Source organism: Chanodichthys erythropterus, chromosome 6, assembly GCF_024489055.1.
Source record: "Chanodichthys erythropterus isolate Z2021 chromosome 6, ASM2448905v1, whole genome shotgun sequence".
NCBI lineage: Eukaryota > Metazoa > Chordata > Actinopteri > Cypriniformes > Xenocyprididae > Chanodichthys > Chanodichthys erythropterus.
Window position 1 is genome coordinate 25,489,360 of NC_090226.1, and position 17,213 is coordinate 25,506,572.

Sequence of the window (17,213 nt, forward strand, 5' to 3'; positions counted from 1 at the left end):
AAAGCCCTAAGAAATCCTTCTGAGAATGGGCTAAAGTGTATTACATTAAGAGCAAATGAACGGGCAAAATACCAAGACGTGGAGTATGCTGATACCCTGGAGAGAATTGAGGAGTTTCTGGACACAGAAACTGAAAAGATAAAATGGCACAAAACATGCTATGCAGCTTTTACAAATGTGACTTTTATTTTCCGCCTGAAGAAACGCTTTGAAAGTGAAAAGAAGTCACTATATCTTGCAAGCAACTGCCAGCCGATCACCACTAGGAGTTCAATGCCCCCAGTGTCTTGGGAAAAATGTATTTTCTGTCAGAAAGGCACGTCTGAGGAGAAACTTCGAAATATCCAAGTCATGACTACATCTAAAAAGATTCTTGATCTAGCTCAACAAGACACAGAATTGCGACTGAGGCTTGCAGGAGTCAATGACTTGATTGCTGCAGAAGGCAAGTATCATCTTATCTGCTACAGGGAGTTCCTCAGGAAGTATCAGAGCACTTCATCAAGAGCAGGTGATCCATATTCTATTTGCTTACATAATGTGGCAGATGAGCTTAGAGCAGGACTTGCCAGAGGTGAAATACTCATTGAAAACAGTTTGGGAAAGATACTGTAAATTTCTGGGAGACTTTGATTTGGAACCAGGAATATACAAAGGTCAGCGTTTCAAGACAAAGCTTGAAAAGTTGCTTCAAGGAAAAGCACTATTTGTTCAATCATTAAAACCAACTGATTCCATCATGATATTTCCTGAAATGACAGCTGGAACTGCTCTGCTTAACATGAAGAAATTAATGGATGACAAACAAGATGAAGCTAAAGGGATGACAATGGCTAGCTGTGGAACAGACAAGGACACCGAGATACTGAGTTGGCTGTATCGGGTGTCGCTAAAGGTCAAGGCAGACATCAGGGAGTCCCCAAGACATGATGTTATTGGAGGGATAGATCAGCATCATGCAGAACAAACTGTGCCTGACAGTCTGTACATCCTCTTATACGGCTCCTTTGCATTAATGATGATGACTCCGAAAATGAGAATGAACAATCCCGTCACACAAAGCTACTCAGCATTGCTCAAGACATTGTTTTCCTGGCATCTGGTGGACGAAGACCAACACCAAAACACATTGGAATTGGAGTTGCTTTACACCAAGCTACACGCTCAAAGGACTTAGTGCAGTTACTTCATGCTGCTGGCCACAGCATAAGCTACGAGTCAGTGTTGAGAGCAGATACTACCATGGCAAATGAGGCTATGAAGCGATACTTTGAGAATGGTGAAGTATACATTGCACTGAATTTTGTCAATGCTAGTCTCCCTGGATACATAATGTATGCAAATGACAACATAGACATAAATGAGGAGACCCTTGATGGGAAAGGAACCTTTCATGCTTCCCAGACTGCTGCTTTCAGACGAAGTAATCCTGAAGAAGAAATCCCAAAAATAATGCTGAAATCCGGGAGATCAAAGTCAGTCTCAGTTCCACCAGGAGTGTTTGAACTCAAGGATGCTGACATGGAAGCGCAGAAGCCCCCTCCAAAATTTCATGGATCAGTTACACCCGAGATGTATTATTCAGACACACAACTAACTAAAAAGATCTTGCATGGATTATATGCAGACTACAGAACAAAGATGATCAGGTTGTTCCATCTTGGAGTGGCTTCAACCACCTTGTGTCAAAATTAGATGACCAAAAAACAGTCGCTGGAATGATGCCTATCATAAATTCTCCAGCTCATGACTATGACACAATCTGGACAGTGTTACAGAACTGCCACAAAATGACTACAAAACTTGGCCAAAGGTACACAATCATAACTTTTGATGAGCAGCTCTACTGCAAAGCAAAGATGCTTCAGTGGCACCATCAAAAAGAGTGTGAGGATATTATTATTCTCTTGGGTGGCTTTCATGTGCAGATGAACTTTTCAAAGGTCATTGGACAGCATCTTGCCGATTCTGGACTGAGGGACATTCTTGAAGAAAGTGGTGTGTTCGGAAAGAACACAGCTGAAAACATCATGAAGGGAAAGGGATGGAACCGTGTAGCCTGTGCACACAAACTTGCCTTTGAAGCACTTTGGAGAATACTGTGGCCAACCTTTCTACAATGGGTGGATGACAATGATAGCACAATAGACAACAGTTGCTTTGAGTTGGCAGACGCACTCTCTGAACACATACGATGTGGAGATATTGAGGCAGCTGCAGCATGCTATGAAGATCTTGTTCTGAAAGTTGGAGAGGTTCAAGATCTCCTTGCTGAGTTTGACAAGGCTAATGAAGACAAACCAACATTTACCTTCTGGCGACAATACATGGACCTTGTGTCTATTCTCCTGGCATTCAAACGGGCACTGAGATGTGGTGACTGGAAGCTTTACATGTCTGCCTTCAAGAGCATGATGCCCTGGTTTGCTGCATATGATCACACCCACTACACAAGATGGGGTGCTGTATTCATAGCAGACATAGAACATCTGGCACAAACAGCACCACAGGTCTACCAGGGCTTCCTAGATGGTGATTTTGTAGCTAAAGAGGCCAAACACAGCTTCAACAAGGTGCCATTTGATCTTTGCCTTGAACACATCAACAAAACTGGAAAGGTTGCTGGAGGATTGGTAGGCATCACTCGAAATGAGACAGCTAGAAACCGTTGGTCCATCACCTACAATGAATGTGCATCTTTAGCACAATACACTAGATCCCTGTTTGGACTGACACATGATGGAGAAGATGATGAAGACAACCACAAAGACTGCCTTCCATCAAGACTCAGAAGGGATAATGATGATGTCATTCAACTTGTAGACCAATTCCAGAGATACCATGTCTTCCAACTTGAGAATATGTATGAGTTGGTGTCTTTGACAACCGGTGATGTTGCTTCAGAAGATATACTGAATGACCTAACACATGCTGAAGAATCTGGGAAACAAATGTTAATTGAGCTGGTGAAAAAAAGAATGAGCACAATGAACACAAACTTTCATAACAGCCTCACTAAGAGAAAACTCAAAACATTCTCAAATCTTTACAGAACAGACAGCAAACTTGGAAAACTCAAATCCAAGTGTGTGAAGCCTGACAGGGATATTTTCCGTCGCATCATTGTATCCATGGACAGTGGCAGAGAGGTTAACATAGATGGGCTTCTCCAAGAAGAACTGTGCGCAGTCCCCCTTTCACTTGCCACAACAGAGTCAGTGCTCAGACCTACTAGCAAAGCTGACTTAGCCACCATACTACAAGCTGGTACAAAAGAGACTGTGCTAAGTCCATCTCTTGTGAGAACATGCACTATCATTGATGGGATGGGTCTAGTAAGAGCAATAGGAAAACCTCAAAATGCATCAACCTTTGGGGATTATGCTGACATTTTCATACAGAAAGTGACTGCCAATCTACATGGGAACATTACTAGAGTGGATCTAGTCTTTGATCAGTACCTACAGAACTCCATAAAGGGTGGAACAAGAGCAAAACGCAGCACCACGCAGCGAAAAATTCGCACCATTGTAAGTAATGATGTAAAGATGCCAGAAAATTGGAATAGTTTAACTGAAATGGACGAAAACAAGGCCAACCTGACACAATTCATTTCAATTGAACTTGAAAGGCATGTCATTCAGTATGGTCTTGAAATTGTAATAAGTGGGGGATTTGATGATGCTGAAAAAGTGGCAACGGCAGCTGGGATTGATGTTTCACACCTACGGGCTGCACATGAAGAAGCAGATACCCGCATATTGCTACATGCTTTTGATGCCACAACCAGAGGGTATGAGAGGCAGAGACACAGATGTACTGTTTTTGCTTCTTGTGTTTGCACAGAAGCTTAGCCCAGAAATTTGGATGAAAGCAGGAACTGCCAAGAAACCACGCTACATTAAAGTGCATGATATTAAAATGTCAAATGAGATTCTGGATGGTCTGTTGGCATTTCATGCCATCACTGGATGTGACACTACCAGTCAGTTCACTGGAATGGGAAAAAGGACCGCATGGAAAGTGTTCCAGCAGTGCCCTCATCTTCTCCACAACTTTGGTGAAGATGAGGTACCAAGCCCAGCTATTCTATCCTCAGCAGAACAGTTTGTCTGCAAACTGTATGATCCAAAAACGACCAGCACTTCAATCCATGATGTTCGCTGTGCCCTGTTTCGGAAAGTGAAAGCCAATGTGGATACTTTACCACCAACTAAGGATGCCTTGTATCTGCACCTCATGAGGGCCCACTATCAAACAAAGGTTTGGAAACAGTCACTAGTGACCCATCCACAGTTGCCCTCACCAACCAGTTGTGCTTGGCACATGAAGGATGGAATGCTTGTCCCCGAGCTTTTAACCAAAGAACCTGTACAGGCCAGGTGCTTGGAGCTGATGATATGTGGATGCAAGGAAAGTGGAAGTCAGTGCAGTACCAGGCAGTGTCGATGTCGAAAAAGTGGAATATTTTGCAGTGGGGCATGTGGGTGTGCCTGTGCAGCTTGGTGCAAGAATACTCAGGTTCTCACATCATTATTATTGAGTTTTGCCACATTATATGCAAATATATTGTTTCAGATTTGTTGGCATGATTTGGCTGTTTTGTAGGTTAGATTTATATTATGCCCTTGGATGCATGCATGCATGTTTTGTTTTGGGAAGGTATTCATTATCAAAACTTCTTCTTTTGTGTCCCTGACCAGGACTCAGACTGAGCACATTGACATGGTCCCTTGGTGCCTTCTGTTGAGTGCCACTGCTTTGATGGAGAAAAACATACCTTTGCCATACGACTATTACATAGTTATTACTACTAACTAGTTACTAACCCCTAACCCTAAAGAAGTGAGTGAGCAGTTATGTTAGAATGGAATTGATAACTATAGTGATATGTCAAATAGCACCATAGACCACCATCTACAGTTCTACATTTCCGCCTTGACATTAAAGTATTATAACTTGTGCAGCATTGCACTGTCTCTCCCTACAAACTTTAAACTTGGCTTGACTCATTCCCATAGATAGGGGTACTGATTGATAGCGGTTTTGGGATACTATGTTATGTTTTCAAGCTGATATTCAATTTGAAAACTGGTTCTCTTTAGGCGGAGATTGTTTTTTTCATGTTCTAGTTCTGTTGTCTCTTACACTGTACAATAAATGTTCATTCTGACACTTCAGCAGACATCCCATGAGGGTTGGCTTTCATTTGATACCCTGGTTATGTATATGGTCCTTGTGGTTGTGGAGATATTCAACATTTATTGTTTGCATGTCATGTTGAGCAGGAAACCAAAAAATTGGCCTGAAATTGCTTGTACAAGTCACAAAAAAAAAAAAAAAAAAAAAAATCAGCTTTACAACCACCCTAATATCTTACCTATGGGTGTCGTCTAATTAAAAAAAATAGGGTGACAGCTTGTACCAAAACATGTCCGCAAAAGTCTTAACGGAAGCCCTTTTCAGAATTGGCCCCCTGACTATAACAAAAATTCAGCTAGATCATCCTGAAATACTTTAAAAAAAAATCAGCAGTTAAGCCATCATTACCTGGGGACTTGTTTAACTTAAGTTTTTTATTTATTTTTTTTTATAGCTGTTCTAATCTCTAAACTAGATACTTCCTTATCACAAAGGGCTTTAAAACCTTCATCTATATAATCTATGTTTTATTTTATGACATATTTTGAAATAATAATAGGGTCCTGTGTTTCATGAATTAATATTAAGCTTTCTAATAGATGTATACTCTCCATTCCTTTTCTTCTAAATTATCGGGAATTAGTTTCCCCTTCCTCTAACCAGCATCTTTGTGATCTAATAAATGCTCCTTTTGCCTTTATTAGATATAATTTATCTAACTCAGCCTGCAAATCGATTAACAAATTTGAATTCCTGTCAGTAGTGTTAGAAATAGATTGAATAATTTCCTCTTCGTTTGTATTATTTTTTTAATCCCATGTTTAAAGCGATCTATTTCCAATTGTTGTATATTTCCTAACAAAAACATTTTCCCATCCAAGGATACTGTTAGAATTATCCACCTACCCCTATTGTGGACTTTAGTATTAACAATTTTACCTTTGAATGAACCCTTTAAAAATCGCAACTCCTGCTGAATGATTACTTCCAAAAGAATGCCAAACTTCACTGCCCCATTGTAATGATGGGTCAACAACGTGAGGATCCATTTGCAGAGTCTTTATTAAGACAAGGCAGCACAATGCAAACAGGGACAAGACAGTAGCGTAAACAGGGACAGGCTTGGGTCGAGACAGGCGGCAATAAATCAAGGTCTTACAACAGGCTGGGATCGTGGCAGGCGGCAAACAAACAGAGTCCAGGGAACAGGCAGAGATCGGGGTCGGCAGCAAAGGTTCACAGAGGTAAGGCAGTCCAATCGATAACAGGGAAACAGTCCACAAGAAAAACGCTCAGAAATGATCACCAAGGCAAATCAAGACTTCGCGGTGCATGGATGCGTGTGTGAGTGTTTTATGGAGTGAGTGTGATGTGGTGCAGGTGTGTGGGCAATCAGTCCCAGGAATGAGGGCCCATGGGATATGTAGTCCAGATAGCAGCAAGTCAATATTCCGGTGACGGCTCCCTCCGGCGGCCGGGATGAAGAGCCGCGGGAGCCGTATTCATAACACCCATTGTGCCTTCCAAAAATTCACATCTGAAGAGCAAGCATGGGTCTCTTGTAACAAATAAAAATCTACATTAAATCACTTGCAATACAAAAAACAGCCTTTCGTTTAGTTAAATCTCGAATACCCCTGACATTAAAAGAACAAAAAGATAACGACATGAACTTTTAACAATTACAGAAAAAAGAGAGAAAGAGAAAACTCTTAAAAGCTAAGGTGTATGTAACTCAAAGGGTGCATAATTCCTATTTATTAACAATTTAACCTGGGAGATTATTATTTTGTATTTATTTTTTCTTCATCCCCCCTCATCCAATGTCTTTTAATTTGTGCTTTTTTTATGGTCAAAAATTATCCAAACCAAACCTTTATGTGAACCAAACCTTTATCAGCAAAGGCTCTACTTCCCTTTACGACCTTTCTTTCTGGCATCTTTCACCATGGGCCACAGGAGTTTTCGTCTTTCCACATCCAGCGCGATCAGGTCCTCTGTAAGCCGCAAATGCTGCGCTTGAAGGAATTTACAGTTCTTCACCCTTTTCCAGAGTAGATCCCGAGTAGACCTGTTCGTGAACTGAATTATCGTTGTTCTTGGGCTTCTGTCGTGTTCTTTCCGACCCAGTCTATGAACAATGTCCACATCGACCTTGCATCTTTCCTTTAGTTCTGGAGCAACTGAACCGCAGATTCCAATCACCAGATGCTTGAGATCCTCATCCGTTTTCTCGGGAACACCATGCAGTCCTTAACTTCATTCAGGGCGAAGTCAATTGACTTTTTCAGGGTTCCAATGCTGAGCGTATTTTCTCGAATCAGATTCTCCAGGTGCCCCGAGCTCTCATTAATTTTTTTGGACAAGAGAGTTACGATAGTCTCTTGCATTTCAAGGAGCAATGGTTCATCTTTCACTTTTTTGGCGCGAGGTTTTTCTGGCGTGTCATCCATATCTGGCATACGCTGAAGATCTCTCTCGAAAGTGTACGAATGATCTGTCATCTCAATGTCATTATTTGTCTACAGATTTCGATATTTTAGAGGCAACTTTCTCTTTTTCTTTAATGCACCACCAGAGCTGTTGATTGGACTCAGTTTCATTTTGTGAGAGGAAATCAATATACAACCGAGGGGGAACTATTCCAGAACCTATCGTCTAGTTAACAATCCAATATAAAATACAAGTAGTCCATAAAGTATGAAAAAAAAATTCTCCCTTTACAAATATTTGGAAAAAACACTCCTAAGACATCCTGACTTAACCCTCTGGAGTCTGAGGCTGATTTGGGGCCTGGAGAAGTTATGACATGCCCTGACATTTGTGTTTTTTTCAGTTGTTCATAAACATATTAATGACACAAGTGTCATTACACTGTATTCAGCACAAACTAGGCTACCATAATATGTGAGGAACATGTATGTACATGTTTGTGTTTTTGAAGAAATAACGTTTATGCGTGGTTATTGAAAAAACAAAAAACTTAAGTTACTGAAACAAGGCCAAAAAATAATATTATATATGTGTTCACAAGACTTCTGGGTATTGGAGGTTGTAGACTAGAGTTTTTTCTTCAAAATTATGTAACAATTATGCTGACTACTCTTTAATTTATAACAATATATTGATTTAGTTTTTGTAAGACCCTTTTTGTCAAGAAACACAGTATGTGTGGAGGCGTGAATCATCATGAATAATGGGTGATTCTCACCTGAGAAGACATAATAATGACCTGAAATGACTTGCATAATAATGAGCTCTTTCAGTCAGGTAGGCTGTGAAAAAACCCTCTGTGATCATGTCTCAGCTCATTATGGTGTATATCAAATATACAGAAAAAACAGCAATACTGTGAAATATTATTACAATTTAAAATAATGGTATTCTATTATATACTTTAAAATATAATGTATTTCTGTGATGCAAAGTGTCTGAACAGTTATGATTACATAAACACAGAATGTTTGTTTTCGATTTGACTTACACGATTTAAAACCTGAAATTTCAATGTTTCTTTAGACATAAGTCACATTTTTTTGTCATTAGTATTCACTAAGTTACAGTTCATTTTCTGAGAACTATCAGATTGGACTTCGTTCAGAGGGAGACGAGAGATCACGCATCATGTTGTTTTCTTTATTTTACAAAAAGCACAACATTTTGTTTTTACTCTGAGTGTAGAAAAATAAAAGAAGACATTCTATAGTTTCAATTGATATATTACTTATGTCTCTATGACAAAAAATGGAGTATTTTAAGTCTGTTTTGCTGCAATGTGAAAAAAATCCTGCAAAACGCGCCGGCACGTTACCTGACTCCAGAGAGTTAAAAGAGACCATCCATCTTGCCACACCCCCACTTACTAGCCGTTGCTCTAGTTTTCGTAAACAGCCGCTAGCGGCACCTGCTGGTGAAGAAGACTAACAGCAGATGGAGATCATGCATCACACTCTACTGCATTTCTTGCATTTCCCGAATGTGAAATATTGAATTTTCTGCTGAATTTGAACCACTGAATTTGTGGAAGCGAATTTGTAAAGTGAAATAAAATGGACTGAAAATTGCTAGTAAAATTTTATAGGTTGTATTTTTAAAATATTTTTTATACTTAATTTTTTTTTCAGTTAGTGCAATTCAACCACCCTTTTTTAAAAAAACATATGGCATTAATTTACTTCCATATTAGGACAGAGATAAGGATCTCTGTGAAAAAAAAAAAAAAAGTTTGAAATTGGATTTGTTCTCGCAATCTTATGGATTCTAAAGATTTCGATTACAGTGAACGAATGAATCTCTTTTGTGAATTAATGTTATGTTTTGGTGTATTTTACCGTTGTATAAACAAAATATATATTAAGTTACATGATAATGTTTAAGCGATTACAGAAATGTTATTCATGTTAAGATTTTAAAGTGTTAGGCCTGTTTAACATTATGTAGCCCAACTCTTCAAAACAAGTGCAGCACAAGTCACGAAAAGAGTAAATGCTGTTTCATATTAGTACATTTAATAAACTGGATTTAATAAATGTGACTGAAAATGTATGCTTTCAACAGAATCAAAACATTATTACCTTGAATTTAATATTTGTAAATAAAAAATGGCACATCAGGGCGGAGAAGGGCGCAAGCTTACAGCGTGAGAGTCTACTTAAACAACACTGGGAAAGCGAACCCATAGGGGATGTTGCGGAAGCCACAACCTACCCAGAGGGGGAGGCATTATGTGGAAAATCACATAAAGATTGATATAATTGTTAATAACCAAGTGCAAATATTATGTTGATGAATGGAATAGCACTTGTTATCGCAAAGATGGTTCTAATAAACTAACCATTACACCTATTCCAGGAGCTGTCAAATGAGCAAAGGATGAACTGAGAATACATTCTTATACATTCTTCTCTGTATATAAAGATATTATGTTGTTTAAAAGTGATGTTTGAGCTGCTGATTTTTAAAATGAGTTAGAGACTAAGTAGCAGCGTGAATAATGGCGTGCAATGCCTTATTGTAAAATGAACTGGAATCAGTGTTTTTAAACTGAAGCTTCGGGATTCACTCCATAACGTACTGTATAAGGTACAAATTACTACACAAGGCACAGCAGAAAAGTCAAAGCTCAAAAAGACTCTCTTGAAATGTTTTTGCATACATGCATGTAAGTCAGCAAACTATGAGTCAGAAAATTATGAGTTGCATTTAATCTGGTGAAACCCAAATAGGAGATGCAGACAAAAGTTACAATCTGTACAACACAGCCAGGCTAATGATCACCATGAATGGCTCCAGGCATACATTTGATAACCCATGAGATGCCGAGAAATTAATTGAAAATAAGAACCCAGGCAAAAAATGTATGGATTTTATGTCGATAGACAAAACCATTTTCACATACTGCATCAAGAAATTATGCAATAAATGACTCTGAGCCTATATCTGTGCAAAGCATTGGCATATCGACTCCAAACTTTGCATGTGTCATTGTCACCTCACACTGACCACACCACATCAATTTGGTAACAGCACCACCTATTGGTAAAAAAACCCCATTAAATCATATTATGAGTGATTATATTTGATTTTTCCGCCATTTTGACTAAAATCATCTTAAAATGTCTTTAATTACTCCTTGTTACAGTTGGTCTGATGCTCCCAGCCATGCTTATCATGCCTTATTTGTGCTTGGCCCCTTAACTGCTACTTGAATCAATTTTTATTATTATTGTTATTATTATTATTATTACTACCAGTATTTTATCCACAGTATTTTATTATTTTTCTTCATTTACAAATGAAAATGTCACAATTACAGCCTGACTGAGCAATGGTGCCAACCATCCCTTTACACCACCTGGTGGTGACTTTGAAAACAAGTTTCACATGTGACTGGGTTGTATTTACCATTGTAGTGTTTAACTTTACTCACCTCGTAATGTCTTCAATTAGCTGGGAGGGGTCCGGTGGATAGAACTTGATGGCAAAAATAAAATGCCAAGAAGATGCTGTAAACACACACACAAAGTGAGAAAGAGCCACAACATACTTACAGAGTGGTTGCAGCATTTTAGTGGTTTCTGCATGCACCCCATAAAACCAAAGGTCTAAGTGAGTGTGTCTGAGCTGTGGTTCAGTGCCTTATACTATAACATCTAAAATATGAATTTAAAGGATTAGTTCACCCAAAAATGAAAATTCTGTTATTAATTACTCACAGGGACGTGCACAGACATTTTGGGGGGCAGGGAATCAAGTGGAAAAAAGGTCACTTCTCATAATTATTTATTTAAAAAAATAATAAACAAAACAAATATATTAACACAACTCTGAATTCTTTAGCAAATTAATTTTAATTCCCTCACACTCACGCAGTTGTTTCATACTCCACAGATTTCTACAAAATAATCAGTTCACACAGAGACCATGGTCTTCTTTAGTATTCACTAGGCTTATCATAAGAGCAGGCAACAGCAAAGGAAACTATGCCACAATGTGCACGTTTTCTACACTACTATTTTCAAGTAGCTATATATTTAGAATAAATGACTGCACCAAGGAGAGGGACATAGTTTCAATAACAAATTGTTTATTTGTTCATTTTAATTATTTTGGTGTTAATGGAATACTTCTTTCATGTAGTGGACAAGATTTTGGTCTATTTTTGCTTCCATGTCTTCTTTTACTCTAATGGAAAGAAAACTTCCAAAATACACATTTAGATGGTGTTTGTTTTAAGCCTATTACCCTCCATCTGTTTGCATCTGTAGATTTCTTCTAAATTAACCAAAACAAGCTAATCTGCATATTTAAACACATCAAGAGTTTTTTTCCCCTGAAATGTTAGAAGTACATAATATATATTATAACAAATGCCTGCAGAGGGCACCAAAAGCCCGGTGATTGTTGTTGTTACACAGCACTCAAAAATCAAATCCTTGTTTTTGGCCAACCAGCGTAATTAAAAATATAATATTAAATATAGCTGCAAGCAGCAATTACGGGGCCAAGCACAAAAACGGCACAAGAAGCCAGCCAACATGGCCGTGAGCATCAGACCAACAGCAGCAGTGAGCAATTAGAAAAAAAAGTTATTAGCATTTTTGTCAAGTTTGTTATAACTTTTGAGCACGAGGTGGCGCTGGTCCGAAACTTCTCAGGCTGCTTCAGGGCATTGTCCTGATGACCCATACCAAATTAATGAATTTTGGTCAAACCCATCAGAAGTTATAAGCAAAAATAGCCATTTTTCATATCTCCACTCCAGTAGGTGGCGCTGCGCCGAAACACTGTATGATGCCTCAGGTCATGCTTGTGATGACACGTACCAAGTTTGGTCTGAATATGTCAAAGCATTGTAGAGATACAGCTTCAAGAGTAATTTTTGCATCATCTCTCAAATTCTTTGCTCCGGTATACGAAAACGGTTTGACTTATCAACTTGAAATCCATAACTTTTTGTCGGCATGGTCTGAAGATGATACGGTTCAATTTTGGTGAAAATCGGAGCAAAGGTCTAGGAGGAGTTTGAAAAAGTAGGTTTTTAAAGAAAAACAATATGGCGGACAGGAAGTTCAGCTGAATATGGCAAATTTGATATCTATGTTCTCAGCATGACCCAAGGAATCTATTGAGACCAGTTTCATTACAATCGGTAGATATTATCAAAAGTTATTAGCATTTTTGTCAATTTTGTTATAACTTTTGACCACAAGGTGGTGCTGGTCCGAAACTTCTCAGGCTCCTTCAGGGCATTGTCCTGATGAACCATACCAAATTTATGAATTTTGGTCAAACCCATCAGAAGTTATAAGCAAAAACAGCCATTTTTCATATCTCCACTCCAGTAGGTGGCGCTGTGCTGAAACATTGTATGATGCCTCAGGTCATGCTTGTGATGACACATACCAAGTTTGGTCTGAATATGATAAAGCATTGCAGAGATACAGCTTCAAGAGTCATTTTTGCATCATGCCTCAAATTCGTTGCTCTGGTATACGAAAACGGTTTGACTTATCGACTTGAAATCCATAACTTTTTGTCAGCATGGTCTGAAGATGATACGGTTCGATTTTGGTGAAAATCGGAGCAACGGTCTAGGAGGAGTTCGAAAAAGTAGGTTTTTAAAGAAAAACAATATGGCGGACAGGAAGTTCAGCTGACTATGGAAAGTTTGATATCTATGTTCTCAGCATGACCCAAGGAATCTACTGAAAACAGTTTCATTACAATCAGTTAATATAGTCAAAAGTTATTAGCATTTTTGTAAATTTTGTTATAACTTTTGACCACAAGGTGGCGCTGGTCCTAAACTTGGTATGCTCCTTCAGGGCATTGTGCTGATGACCCATACCGAGTTTCATAACTATACGCTAATGCGTTCGTAAAATACAGCATTTTAGCACCAAATTTAAAATGGCCGACGGCCAAAATGTCCAATATGGGAAAATTGGATATCATTCGACTCGGCATGATTCCCCGAATCCAACGAGACCAAATTCATGATTTTTGGCCAAACCCATCAGAAGTTATAAGTAAAAATAGCCATTTTTCATATCTCCGCACCACTAGGTGGCGCTGCGCCGAAACGCTGCATGTTGCCTCAGGTCATGCTTGTGATGACAGTTACCAAGTTTGGTCTGAATACGATAAAGCGTTGCGGAGATACAGCCTTATGTCTATTTTCGCAAGCACTACGTACAATTCGTTTGCGTGTTTTTCGAAAACGGTTTGAGAAATCAACTTGAATTCCATAACATTTTGTCGGCATGGTCTGAAGATGATCTGGTTCAATTTTCGTGAAAATTGGAGTAACGGCCTAGGAGGAGTTCGAAAAAGTACGTTTTTCAGAAAATTCAAAATGGCGGAAAAATTTTCATGACGGAATGACGTCATATGGTGCAATCGATTCGACTTGACCCAAGGAATCAGATGAAAAAAGAATTTTGTTTCTAGCCCTTATGGTTCAAAAGTTATTAACATAAACATAAGTGCAACTTTGGACAGCTGATGGCGCTAGAGGGATTGAGTTAGAGACTCCAAATTTGCTATGGACAAAGGTCAGACTGTCCTCTAACTGTGTGCCAAATTTCACAACTTTCCCGCAAGCGGTTCTATGGGCTGCCATAGACTTCAAGAGCGGAAGAAGAAGCGGAAGAATAAATATAGCTGCAAGCAGCAATTACGGGGCCAAGCACAAAAACGGCACAAGAAGCAAGCCAACACGACTGGGAGCATCAGGCTAACTGCAGCAGTGAACAATTAAAGACCTATTAAGATCATTTTATGTGAAAGAGCTGAAAAATGATCAAAAATGAGGATTTACTGCTTCATCACTTTCGACCAATAGGTGGCGCTGTGTCCAAATTGTTGTGGTATGGTCAGAGTGAGGTGACAATGACACTTGCAAAGTTCGGTGTCAATATGTCAAAGCACTGAAGATTTATACAAAAACGGTTTGACATATCGACTTGAAATCCATAACTTTTTGTCGGCATCGTCTGAAGATGACACGGTTCAATTTTGGTGAAAATCTGAGCAACGGTCTAGGAGGAGTTCGAAAAAGTAGGTTTTTAAAGAAAAACAATATGGGGGAAAGGAAGTTTAGCTGACTATGGCAAATTTGATATCTATGTTCTCAGCATGACCCAAATAATCTACTGAGACCAGTTTCATTTCAATTGGTGAATGCAGTCAAAAGTTATTAACATTTTTGTACATTTTGTTATAACTTTTGGCCACAAGGTGGTGCTGGTCTGAAACTTCTCAAGCACTTTCAGGGCATTGTCCTGATGACCCATACCGAGTTTCGTAACGATACACAAATGCATTCACAAAATACAGCATTTTAGCACAAATTTCAAAATGGCCGAAGAACAAAATGGCCCATATGAGAAAATTGGATATCATTCGACTCGGCATGATGCCTCGAATCTAAAGAGACCAAATTTATGAATTTTTGTCAAACCCATTAGAAGTTAAAAGCAAAAATAGCCATTTTTCATATCTCCACTCCAGTAGGTGGCACTGCGCCGAAACACTGCATGATGCCTCAGGTCATGCTTGTGATGACATGTACCAAGTTTGGTCTAAATATGATAAAGCAGTGCAGAGATACAGCTTCAGGAGTGGGTTTTGCATCATGACTCAAATTCGTTGCTCCAGTATATGAAAACGATTTGACGTATCGACTTGAAATCCATAACTTTTTGTCAGCATGGTCTGACGATGATACGGTTCAATTTTGGTGACAATCGGAGCAACGGTCTAGGAGGAGTTCGAAAAAGTAGGTTTTTAAAGAAAAACAATATGGCGGACAGGACGTTCAGCTGACTATGGAAAATTTGATATCTATGTTCTCAGCATGACCCAAGGAATCCACTGTGACCAGTGACATTACAATAGGTGAATACAGTCAAAGGTTATTAGCATTTTTGTAACATTTTGTTTTAACTTTTGACCACAAGATGGCGCTGTGCCGAAACTTCTCAGTCTCCTTCAGGGCATTGTCCTGATGACCCATACCAAGTTTTGTAAAGATACGTTAATGCGTTCGTAAAATACAGCATTTTAGCACAAAATTCAAAATGGCCGACGGCCAAAATGGCCGAATTGGGAAAATTGGATATCATTCGACTCGGCATGATTCCCCGAATCCAACGAGACCAAATTTATGATTTTTGGACAAACCCATCAGAAGTTATAAGCAAAAATACCCATTTTTCATATCTCCGCACCAGTAGGTGGCGCTGCGCCGAAACACTGCATGGTACCTCAGGTCATGCTTGTGATGACATGTACCAAGTTTGGTCTGAATACGATAAAGCGTTGCGGAGATACAGCCTTACTTCTGTTTTCGCAAGCACTACGTACAATTCGTTCGTTAGTTTTTCGAAAACGGTTTGAGGAATCAACTTGAATTCCATAACTTTTTGTCAGCATGGTCTGAAGATGATCTGATTCAATTTTCATGAAAATCGGAGTAACGGCCTAGGAGGAGTTCGAAAAAGTAAGTTTTTCAGAAAATTCAAAATGGCGGAAAAATTTTCATGACGGAAAATGACGTCATATGGTGCGTTCGATTCGTCTTGAGCCAAGGAATAAGAGGAAAAAAGAATTGTGTTTCTAGCCCTTATGGTTCAAAAGTTATTAACATAAACATAAGTGCAACTTTGGACAGCTGGTGGCGCTAGAGGGATTGAGTTAGAGACTCCAAATTTGCTATGGACAAAGGTCAGACTGTCCTCTGACTGTGTGCCAAATTTCACAACTTTCCCGCCAGCGGTTCTATGGGCTGCCATAGACTTCAAGAGCGGAAGAAGAAGAAGAATAATAAATATAGCTGCAAGCAGCAATTACGGGGCCAAGCACAAAAATGGCACAAGAAGCAAGCCAACATGGCTGGGAGCATCAGACCAACAGCAGTAGTGAGCAATTAGAAAAAAAGTTATTAGCATTTTTGTCAATTTTGTTATATCTTTTGACCACAAGGTGGCGCTGGTCCGAAACTTCTCAGGCTCCTTCAGTGCATTGTCCTGATGACCCATACCAAATTTATGAATTTTGGTCAAACCCATCAGAAGTTATAAGCAAAAATGGCATTTTTAATATCTCCACTCCAGTAGGTGGCGCTGCGCCGAAACAGAGTATGCTGCCTCAGGTCATGCTTGTGAAGACACATACCAAGTTTGGTCTGAATATGTCAAAGCACTGAAGAGATACAGCTTCAAGAGTCGTTTTTGCATCATGCCTCAAATTCTTTGCTCTGGTATACGAAAACGGTTTGACATATCAACTTGAAATCCATAACTTTTTGTCGGCATGGTCTGACGATGACACGGTTCAATTTTGGTGAAAATCGGAGCAACGGTCTAGGAGGAGTTCGAAAAAGTAGGTTTTTAAAGAAAAACAATATGGCGGACAGGAAGTTTAGCTGACTATGGCAAATTTGATATCTTTGTTCTCAGCATGACCCAAGGAATCTACTGAGACCAGTTTCATTACAATTGGTGAATACAGTCAAAAGTTATTAGCATTTTTGTAAATTTTGTTATAACTTTTGACCACAAGGCGGC

The 17,213-nt window shown here is 39.1% G+C and overlaps 1 protein-coding gene across 4 annotated transcripts in view; it reads right to left on the reverse strand.

The window, feature by feature from the left end:
• The window catches only part of LOC137021686 (band 4.1-like protein 1), a 660,940-nt gene that overhangs the window by 255,095 nt on the left and 388,632 nt on the right, over nucleotides 1-17,213 (reverse strand). For all 4 annotated transcript variants that reach the window (XR_010895347.1, XM_067388496.1, XM_067388498.1 and 1 more), the window contains one exon: nucleotides 11,072-11,147. Coding sequence is in view for 3 of the 4 variants with exons in the window: in XM_067388496.1 (XP_067244597.1) it covers nucleotides 11,072-11,147 (76 nt within the window). In the remaining variant the exon portion in view is untranslated. The remainder of the gene's footprint in view (nucleotides 1-11,071; nucleotides 11,148-17,213) is intronic.